General features: G+C 43.0%; 1 protein-coding gene across 1 annotated transcript in view; it reads left to right on the forward strand.

Moving 5' to 3' along the window:
- The first annotated feature begins 1378 nt into the window (after positions 1-1378).
- The window catches only part of LOC111964363 (RING finger protein 24), a 34032-nt gene continuing 23849 nt past the window's right edge, over positions 1379-11561 (forward strand). The window contains exons 1-2 of the mRNA XM_023988246.2: positions 1379-1727; positions 6608-6757. Coding sequence (XP_023844014.1) covers positions 1585-1727; positions 6608-6757 — 293 coding nt within the window. The 5' untranslated portion in view covers positions 1379-1584. The remainder of the gene's footprint in view (positions 1728-6607; positions 6758-11561) is intronic.

The raw sequence follows: 11561 nt of genomic DNA on the forward strand, positions 1-11561 counted from the left end.
GATATGTACGTACTGTCACTGTGGGGACGACGTCCTCGATGCACTTATTGATGAAGCCAGTGACTAATGTGGTGTACTCCTCAATGCCATCGGAAGAATCCCGGAACATATTCCAGTCTGTGCTAGCAAAACAGTCCTGTAGTTTAGCATCTGCTTCATCTGACCACTTTTTTTWTTTTTTATWGWYCGAGTCAYTGGTGCTTCCTGCTTTAATTTTTGCTTGTAAGCAGGAATCAAGAGGATAGAATTGTGGTCAGATTTGCCAAATGGAGGGCGAGGGAGAGCTTTGTATGCGTCTCTGTGTGTGGAGTACAAGTGATCTAGAATGGTTTTCCCTCTGGTTGCGCATTTAACATGCCTATAGAAATTTTGATAAAACTGATTTAGGTTTCCCTGCATTAAAGTCCTGGCCGCTAGGAGCGTCGCCTCTGGGTGAGCGGTTTCCTGTTTGCTTATTTCCTTATACAGCTGACTGTGGTCTTAGTGCAGGAATCTGTCTGTGGTGGTAAATAAACAGCCACGACAAATATAGATAAACTCTCTTGGCAAATAGTGTGGTCTACAGCTGATCATGAGATACTCTACTTCAGGTGAGCAAAATCTAGAGACTTCCTTAGATTTTGTGCACCAGCTGTTTACAAATATGCACGATCTAACCCCCCCCCCCTTACTGGAGTGTGCTGTTCTATCTAGCCAGTGCAGTGTATATCCATGTTGGCAAGTAATACTGACGGTAAAGGCAGATTTCCCACTCGCCTTCGGCATATCCTTACGAGGCACCCCGCTCTGTCCTCTGTACCTGCGTCTCTTTCTCCTGCCAATGACAGGGATTTTGGCCTTGTCGGGTGTCTGAAGTTCATCCTGTGCGTCCTGCTTGTTGAAGTAAAAATCTTTGTCTAATCCGAGGTGAGTGATCGCTGTCCTGATATTCTGAAGCTCTTTTTTTGCCGTAAGATACAGTGGCAGAAACATTATGTACAAAATAAGTTACAAATAACACGAGAAAAAAMACACACAATAGCACAATTGGTTAGGCGCCCGTAAAACTGCTGCCATTTCTTCCGGCGCCATTTTATCATTGCCTTCTCTTCCCTAACAGTTGAAACTCAACTCAAACATTGAAAAACAACCTAGCTTGTGAACAAAACAAGGTAAATATCCAAGAATAACAAGGACAGAGTCTCACTTCAGTAGACTTTAGTTTCAAGTAAATTAGACCTGGTAGATTATATATATCTTTTTTTATCTACCTGCTGGACCAAAAAGTTAATTTTAGGCCCTGGTCTGAACATATGGGTTTCATGTTACCCCAGAGTGTGTGTGTGTGTGTGTGTGTTTGCTTCTGGAATGTGTATGTCAAAGGGCCATGTGGAACCAGTGTGTTTGGGAGCTCAGCTAAGTGGCGATAACCAGGCTTTCCAGTCGTGGCCTCGTTTTGATAGAAAGATTGTGAGGTTGGCGTGGAGCCACTGCATACTGGCAGAGCAGGGGGGCAGATTTCAGCCCAACTGAGAGGGCAGCAGTGTTTATGACCGCATATCAGCCTAGCGGCTAAGCTAGGGAGAATGAGGGTGTTAAATTGTGATGGTGTTATTACTACCATTCGTGGTCGCAGTGTGTGTGACGAGGGGAATAGGAAAATTAACAAAGGCTGAGCCTCTTCCCAGCGCTGCCGTTCTCAGAGTTAAAGATTGGGTTCCGCTCAACACTATGAAGGCACCACGCGGGTGAGTGTGTGTGTGTGTGTGTGGGTTAATGAGTGTGTGTCTTCTGGAAGTAAACAGTGTGAGTGGAAGGCAGGGTTTATGTTTTATTTTGTCTGTTGGCTTGGCTGTATAGGGAGGAGTAACTGTAAACTCTGTGTGTGTAGAGTTGGGCTGTATCCAGTTTTCTACCTTCTTACTGTGCCTGTGCCATCCCAGGATATACATTATTACCGGTAGTGCACACAAGGGCCCCTTTTTCCACAAATGTAAATAAAGCCCCAAAAATGTTATTTACCAGAATGCTAACATGTACTAAGGAATCCCCATAGGGGATGCTAGGTAAACGCTAACGAGCGCATGCAAACATTTTTTACTAGGACAACTCATAAAGTAATGCAAGTATCTCAAAACACAGTTTGCAGCACACACAAAACAAATATTAGACCGCAGGGATCTTCATCCAGGAGGCGATTGTCTCTGTTGCTGTCACCAAGAAGCTTGATCTTGCAAGCTAAYGTTAGCCATTTAGCAAAACCCAGCTGGAGTGAGTTAATTTGGCGCAYCTTAGATAGTTAACTTAATAGTTATACAATATATCAGTTTTGAATTTCATACAAGTGTAACTTGTTCACCTCACTTAAGTTGYGCTGCAGGAGTAACTCACCTCAAGAAGCTCCCATTTTGCTTGTTGTGCATCTTTGTAAACAAACACACTTGACTGGCTTAAACAGCTGTTTTGGGAAACTAGTACCGGTAAGCTTCATAATGAAAAATGATCTAACAGGCGAACTGATGAACACGATCTGCTTTGTCTATTTCCTAGTGCACAGGTTGACTGCAGGTATTTATTTCAAATGTACAAATATTCAGATTTATATATATTTTTAAATGTATYGGAAAATCCATACAGAGGATTTTTCTAAATTCCCAGGATATGGTAAATAWGGTATACCACCCAATCCTAGCATGTGTGTGTGTTTTGTTTCTCTTTTCCTCCTTTCATTCTTAGGCATGTCCCTCTGTGGAGAATGGGAATTTTCCGTTGTGGACCACACAAACGCATACTCACTCAGGAATTGTATTTTCTTCAGTAGTAGTAGGGTGTGTGTGGACACATTATACTATACTTGTTAGTACCAAAAGTCCTCACAAGAATAGTAAACCAACTACAATTGTGAGGACATTTTGCCRGGCCTCACTACTTTAGGGTTAGTGGTTAGGTTTAGGGTTAGGGAAAATAGGATTTTGAATGGGCATAAATTGTTGGTCCCTAAAATGTGTGTGTGCGTAAAAATATTATGTCTATGGTGTATGTAAGCACCTGAGCTGAGACTGGGCATCTACCACCACACTATCAGATTAGAGCAGCAATGTATGTTAAAAAAAACGATCTGAAATTACCATCACCCACTAATTAACTTGTCATTTTTGCAAATTAAAAGTGTTTGAGCTAGTCATTTATTTATCTTATACATGTAGCTATGACATAACCAATTAATATATATAGCACAACTTTGGAATTCACCCAAATTTTTGGGTGACCTGACTAAATTGAATACATCACCAAAAGTATGTGCTTTGTCCAAGGGGGAAATGTCATGCTGAAACAGGAAAGGGCCTTACCCAAACTATTGCCACAATGTTGGAAGCACAGAATTGTCTAAAATGTCATTGTATGCAGTAGTGTTAAGACTTCCCTTCACTAGAACTAAGGGGCCTAGCCCAAACCATGAAAAACAGCCCCAGACCATTAATTCCTCTTTTACCAAACGTTTCAGTTTTGGCCGTATGCATTCAGGCAGATGGCGTTCTCCTGGCATCCGCCAAACCAGATTTGTATGTCGGACTCAGGGATGCAAACTAGTCCCTTTCGCCAAAATAGGACCTACGTGATTTGTGTAGGGGAGGAGGGGGTGGGGGGCTTTTGAAGCGTGTTTGGAGCAATACTGGCTGTATCAAGGCTCAACCGCAGAATGCAGCACGCGACTGAAGAGAGAAGAGACAACATTTGCTAGTTACAACATCTGCTCTGGAAAGACAGCAGAGAGTAGAAAGGCAGTTTGCCATTTACAGCAGCGGCATCCCTGAATAACAACGAAGAGGTAGGTCTCCTGACAATGAGACGGGGGTGAGAAGGTGATGAGCGTACTTCATGAGCTGTAACTGAAAACTGGCATTTGGAAAGTTTGAGGTGAGAGTAAAGTGCGGGTGGAACAATTATTGTTAGCATCTTAAGAAACGTTATCTTGCTAGCTGGATCAAATTATCCGTTAGCCAGAGAAACCTATAGAGGTGAAGAACACCACATACTTTCCCTCTTTCTCACTTTTTCAATACAGTGGATAAAATGGGTATGCCAGGTGTCCCTCTCCTGAGAGAAAATTATGCCAACAAAGGGTCTCATGCTCTGCTGCTGGCACATTGTAGAACAGATGTCCGCAGGCAGAAAGTGTACAATGTAATAACCTGCAGAGTAGCCCAAAGATATTGCTTTTGTTGTGTTGAGCTCGACAGTAACACTTGTGTGAGTGAGGGGGGATTATTACATTTTTTACTCAGTGAACATTATTTTTTGCACACATGTAGCCTTGTGCACTTGATYGATGTCTACTATAGTGGCCACTATAATAGAGCAAAAATAGAATGCCTGTTTGTTTCATTCTATTTCTACTTTAAAATGTTTTTTCCCCAAGTGCAATATTTAGATGTGTGTGTGGTCACAAGCGTTCTATTATAAAGGCTGCCATGGTTAACTGCAATATTAGTGTATTGTTTTTTTTGTTTTTTTCGAGACTTGAGTGTCAATTGCAGTAAAGTCTAGGCAACAAATAACATTGGATTGCTTGCTTTACATTTTTTAGCTGTGAGTTAGGTTCACATTAAGCACTTTTTATTTTACACACACACAATTCTTTGTTGTTTAGTTAGTTAAAACCTGCATTTCCCCCTMGCAGGGTGCAACAAAATAAAGTGACACCTTTATTGGGCCCTCACCAGTTTGCATCCCTGCAGAGTGCCAGATGGTGAAGCGTGATTCATCATTCCAGAGAACGCTTTTCCACTGCTCCAATGGCGGCGAGCTTTACACCACTCCAGCTGACGCTTGGCACTGTGCATGGTGATCTTAGGCTTGTGTGCGGATGCTCGGCCATGGAGACCCATTTCATGAAGCCCCCCGACGAACAGTTCTTGTTCTGACATTGCTTCCAGAGGCAGTTTGGAATTCTGTAGTGCGTGTTGCAACCAAGGACAGACGACTTCAACACTCGCCGGTCCTTTTCTGTGCGCTTGTGTGGCCTACCACTTCGCAGCTGAGCCGTTGTTGCTCCACTTCACAATAACAGCACGTACAGTTGACCGGGTCAGAAATTTGACGAACTGACTTGTTGGAAAGGTGACGGTGTCCTGTTGAAAGTCACTGAGCTCTTCAGTAAGGCCATTCTACTGCCAATGTTTGTCTATGGCTGTGTGCTCGATTTTATACACCTGTCAGCAACGGGTGTGGCTGACAAATAGGAGTCCACTAATTTGAAAGGGTGTCCACATACTTTTGTGTATAGATAGATCTATAACTCACATGTATACACTGTCATTCACATGGAAAGCATGTCTAAGAAGCAGTATGTGCGCGATTCTTTATGCTTTCCGTGTTTATTTTCTTTTGCGTTGTTCACTTTCGAATTTGTACACTAGCTTCTGAAAATACAATATTTTTGGTTACTGAAAGAGTTTGAGGGGTGTCATTGTACCATCAGAGAATCATTGTACCATCCAAATCGCTGGGAAATCTCTTTTGTCTGGCGCAGCGGTCTAAGGCACTGCATCGCTGTGCTAGATGCGTCACCACAGACCCAGGTTCAATCCCAGGCTGTATCACAACTGGCCGTGATTGGGAGCCCCATAGGGCGGTGCACAATTGGCTCAGCGTCGTCCGGGTTAGGGGAGGGTTTGGCCGGGGTAGGCAGTCATTGTAAATAAGAATTTGTTCTTAACTGACTTGCCTAGTTTAAATCAGGCCCTGATTTAGAGGGGAACAATGAAAAAATGCAGTGGATCTAGCTTCGAGGTCCAGAATTTTATTTATTTATTATTTAAACTTTATTTGACCTGGGACACTAGGTGGGGCATATTCGATAGGTAGAAAAGAAACCAGCAGGCTCCGGACTCGTAGGATAGAGACAAATACCCTGCTCTACCCTTTTGTATTGTTACATACTGAAATTAGGTGAACTAATCGAATTTTAGCAACCAGGCAATGGTGTTGCACCTTTAAATCGAGTGGTTTAGGACCATTTTTGGAGATTTTTACAGGTGAGATTTCTTTCATCCACTTCAACACGCAGTGCTATTATGAAATTATCAACTTTACCTACCTTTATAACAATCACCATATATACTGATTGTTTAAAGCAAAACTACCAAAACTATTGCTGATGGTGATCTTGAACAATAACATCTAATGTAAGCCGATCAGCAGGTATAGCCAGATGAGAGTTGTCTCCGGTAGCTTCATTTTATTCAGGTAAAAACCAATTTTTCAACAGTGCATTTGTTAACAATAACTAGGAAATTCATTGATTGTCATGTACTAATAAAGACTAATATTGCTCAAGCCATTTTACAAGCATTCGAATGCTGAAGGTGCGCATGATGTGCAAGATCAGGAATAGGCCTACTCAGTGACATTACGCAACTAACAAATGTATATGATCATGGTGGCCTGTTCTTCGTCAATTCACCCTACCTATTGTCATTATGTGGCAGGCTGGAAGCCTTATCAAAGATTTCTGCTGGCTATGAGAAATTGTCCAGTACTCTCTCAGCCCAATAGTCACATACAGTCCTGTRGTCAATCTATCACTTTATCACATCYCCTAATCYKTCTCTMTCTCTCGTTGCAGGATATCCATGAGCTCYGATTTCCAGCACTACAGTTTCAGGATGCCTAATATCGGGTTTCAGAACCTTCCTCTCAACATCTACATTGTGGTGTTTGGGACCGCCATCTTTGTCTTCATCCTCAGCCTTCTCTTCTGYTGCTACTTGATAAGGTATGATCCACMCTGCTGCGTCCTAGTTGACATAGGCTAGTTTCTATAGTCTCCTTTTGAAAATCTTGATTTGTGTTTAGGTTTCCTTGCACCGGTGCCAGACGGTGTAGATTCTGTGTTATGACATTTGTTTGTGACCCCATATTTGACATCAACAGAGCCTCACTCCAATGTTTACGGTGGCCATTTTTTTTTATGTTAGCACACTTAAGTGCAATAAACCACAGATACTTAAAAGCTGATTGACGTAGGCTAAATCCATTTCTTCGAGAATGACTTGCCATATCCAATTATGAGTCAGCKGTGTTTTTAATCTCAACCTGTGGTCAAAAAAATTACTTTGTTTTTCCCATATGAGATGCAGCATTTTCACTGTAACCTCATTGGTTATTGATATAGCCACACCAATGGATTAGATGTTAAATACATCCAGACTGCGAGTTAATTCAGTCATACACATTTCTAAAAAGGTCTTGCTCGGGTGTCATTACTCTGCCAGTACTTTGGCACCGGTCTTAGGTTGGATGCCATTCGAGCGTCGTACTCAAGCCCCCCCACCCCCTATTTCGCCTCCCAGGATGGTATGTCCCACCATGTGATGGTCTGCTCTGTTTACAACAACACTGTGCGTCTCAAATGGCACCCTATTCCCTACATAGTGCAATACTTTTGTCCAGGCTGCCTATGAACACGGCTTTCTCCCAATCACAAGTAGCCTAGCCGTGCTGTTTTACAAGACCTCAGTGTACTAGAGGGACTATTTGTGTTCTTCAGTCCAAGCAGTGCACGTTTCTCTCTCTGCTGTAGTTTGTAGAACTAGGGGGGACAACATATTTCCCCAATGAAAGAGGGTGATGTTTTTAATACAGCTTTAAGCCAATATGACGTGAGAACAGAGGGATAAACAGCATAAGAGAGGAACACAGACAGATGGTACAGCTTGGGAGAGAAGGACACTTCTTTCATCCCTCTCTCCACCTTGTCAGTGACAACGTGTCCCAAATGGCACCCTATTCCCTATATAGTACACTACTTTTGACCAAAGCCCTATCTGCACTAGTCAAAAATAGCACACCATATAGGGGATTGGGAGTCATTTGGGACGCAGYACAGGCTTTTCATCATTCACACTAGTTGACTTTGAAGACCTGAGCTGCTTTGCGCACAGGTAGAAACACAGAGGGTTAGCCAARACATGCAACATTTAGGCTACTTTAACACGAGCAAAGGTGCTCATGATATAGGAGTTGCTAAACTGTGTTGCCAGCCTGCTATCATCAGATGTGATGATGAGACTAGAATTTGTGCATTTTCAGGCTCCCAGCATGCAACACACAGCGGGGGTACCAAGCAATCTGGTAGTCCATCAGCTGCATATAAAAAAAATACTTGTGTCCACAGCAAATAAGGCTGGAATTGTCTGAAGTGTAAGCTCTGTTACCTAATGTGTTCAGGCTACAGGGTTTTGAACTCAAACTATGACCTAGCCTAACCTTTGCGGCTCCAAACAAAGCTACCAAGGCTTTACAACCAACCAACGAGATGTAATGCACTAATGAACTGCAGCAGTGTTTTCAAAGTAGTTGAGAGCACAGATGGACAGAAAAGCGCCAGGTCTGTCTTACTCTTAATGAAATGGCTTAAGTAACTGAAGCGAGTCCAATTATTAGCCAAAAGTAAATGTATGTTATCCAAGACAAGTCAATCATATTTGCTGTCATTRGGCCTAAAAAACTCCTTTCTTGGTGGTCTGGATTTAATGAAACATTGGCATATTGGGTCTAAATTCAATTTGGGTTGTTTTAATTTCCTTTTGTGTTTTATCATGTTCTTCTCAAATTAACCGTTTTTCATAAAGGCTTATAAAAAAAGRTTCAACAGCACAGTTTGGAGAAGGAATCGCTGACTTGATCATCTGAACTGGGGGGAAAAATCCCACCAGAAAAATAATATCCAGACTTGTTCTCCCCTGCTGAAACATCTATTAAAAGCTGCTTAGCTGCATAATCACTACCACTACAACTCCCAACCTTGAAGAGGCATGTGTCGTGCCCCTCATGTTAAGTCCTTAGGCATCCTCTCTCCTCTTAGCTGGAAATGCAAGGGCCTCTGTGTAGATGTTGGTATAAATCCAGCACAGTTTATGCATGCTTCCATTGGCATCCTATTCGCTATATAGTGCACTACTTTTGACCAGGGTCGATAGGGCTCTTAGCTCTGAGTGGTTAACCAGCGCTCAACATGGCTGAACCTTGGACAACGAAATGAGTATTATCTCCTTAAAGAATGGCCCCTTCAATACGTTTGAAGTCCTAGACCTGGCTCTATTATATTGCTTTGCGGAGATCTTATTGGCCCGCCACTCTAGCCCCCTCTGGTCCAATCACGATAGTCCTGAGCACTGTTGCCATGGTGGACACCATGGCAGTGGCCAATGACGTTGGAACTCTGTAGCATTTCTTRCCTAAAGTAGCGAGAAGCAGCATGTCTCAACCCAAATTCACCCTGCCCTTTACCTAACCCGGCGGGGCGRGATGGTAAGTGTGTTTCTGCTTTTGTTTTGCCCCTCCCTCCTCAAGACAAACTATGAAATTGATGCAGTGTCACGATACAATTCTGGGAGGAAAAAGAAAAGGGGGAAAAAAGGTGGTCGGATTACCAAGTAATTTATTGAAAAACGTTGTCCCAAATGGCACCCTATTCCCTATAGTGCACTACATTTGAGCAAGCAGAGCCCTATGGGCCCTAGTCAAAAGTAATGCTCTGTGTAGGGAATAGGGTGCCATTTGGAACAGTTTTTACTCTGAAAGGCTTCTAAAGATGCAGTCTCCCTTTCTAACACGTGGCCCTCATGGTTCCCTAAACAACCCACACACACACCACAAAACCACAAGGCCTCACTGGATAGGCTACACTTCCCATGTATATTAACACAGAATCAGTTTGATTTTCCTTGACCCAGTTTCATTGCCTTTAGAGACCGATGGACGAAACACTGAGCCCTGTCTTAACTTTAGCCCCCCCCCCTTAACTTTAACTTCACACCACACCGAGGCTCCAGTGTGGCGTTTCCCCTAGATCCAGATCTGGGATCAGCTTCCCCCAATCCTAACCTTAACCATTAGTGGGGAAAATGCAAAACTATCCATAGATGCTCTTCTTGGGTCAACTTGACCCTACTCCTCACAGCCAGTCAACAGATGATCCTCTAAAAGCTGGACAAATACGGGAAAGGAGAGGGGAACGAGGCCAGTCGGGCTCTGGAGAGGATGTGTGAATGCTCGCTTTCCCGGTGTGGCCCAAGCAAACACGGCCCGGACAGCTTGACGTGAGGCTGAACGTCACAGGTAGACTCGACTCCCTCCTGTCGGTCAGTCCCGAAGTCCACACACATACGTGAAATAAGCCTGTGGCTGGCGAACACACCATACATATATACACACACACACACACACACACATACACGTTGAGGAGTGTTTATGTTGCCCAGTTCTGTTTTAGAAGTCAGTGAGGAGTCCATGGAAAGATCACATCCCTAAGCACCACGTGGCCCTTCTGTGGTCTCCTGTACTAAATGTTACTGAAACTTGAATCTATCCCCCTCACTACCATGCTAACAGTGCCACTCGTCAAATCAGCCCCTGCCCCTCACCTTTGAAAATCCCCTGACCCCTCACCTTTGACCCCTTGCCCAATGGGAGTCTCTGCACCTTTACCYGCTGCTCTCTTTCAGAAGGTGTCAGTCTCTCTCCTAGAACTGTGCTGCTGTGTGTTACAGATCCCTCAGCCTCTCGCTCTGCTCCGAGAGGTTAAGGTTACTAGTAACGGAGGTAAATCTTCAACACTTATGTCTCTCAATCGCTTTCTCTTTTTCTCCCTTTTTTAAAAAATACACTGAGTATACAAAATATTAGGAACACGTTTCTAATATTGAGTTGCACCCCCTTTTGCCCTCAGAACAGCCTCAATTCGTTGGGGCATGGACTACAAGGTGTCAAGCGTTCCACAGGGATGCTGGCCCTTGTTGACTCCAATGCTTCCTTAAGTTGTGTCAAGTTGGCTGGATGTCCTTTGGGCAGTGGACCATTCTTGATAGACACGGGAAACTGTTGAGCGTGAAAAACCAAGCAGTCGTGCAGTTCTTGACACACTCATCCCGATGCGCCTGGCACCTACTACCATACGCTGTTCAAACGCACTTAAATCTTTTGTTTTGCCCATTCACCTTTGAATGGCACACACACAATCCATGTCTCAATTGTCTCAAGGCTTAAAAGTCCTTCTTTAACCTGTCTTCTCCCCTTCATCTACACTGATTTTGAAGTGGATTTAACAGGTGACATCCGTAAGGGATAATAGCTTTAACCTGGATTCAGTCTGTCATGGAAAGAGCAGGTGTTCCTAATGTTTTGTGAACTTTGTGTATATCTATCCCTCCTACTACTGTCTTTCGATTCTGTTTTTCATTCAACATGTTTTATTTTTTGCCTTTTTAATTTGTGCTGAAGTGAGTGGTTGGTGTATGACAATACAAACCGACCACTGGTGTTATCTATGATATTCCTTTTTGCTTCAGGTGATGGGAAAATGTGTAAACGGGAGTTACCAAAATAGTTATTTGTTTATAAATGTCTGTTAATATCCAAGCTAGCTTAATGTTGATGCTAGAGTTCGACCAATTTTGATTTTTCAACACCGATACCGATTATTGGAGGACCAAAAAAAGCCGATACCGATTAATCAGCCGATTTAAAACTTTTTTTATTTTAAATATATATATATATATTTTTTTTACAATTATTTA

Source organism: Salvelinus sp. IW2-2015, linkage group LG1 (genome assembly GCF_002910315.2).
Source record: "Salvelinus sp. IW2-2015 linkage group LG1, ASM291031v2, whole genome shotgun sequence".
Taxonomy (NCBI): domain Eukaryota; kingdom Metazoa; phylum Chordata; class Actinopteri; order Salmoniformes; family Salmonidae; genus Salvelinus; species Salvelinus sp. IW2-2015.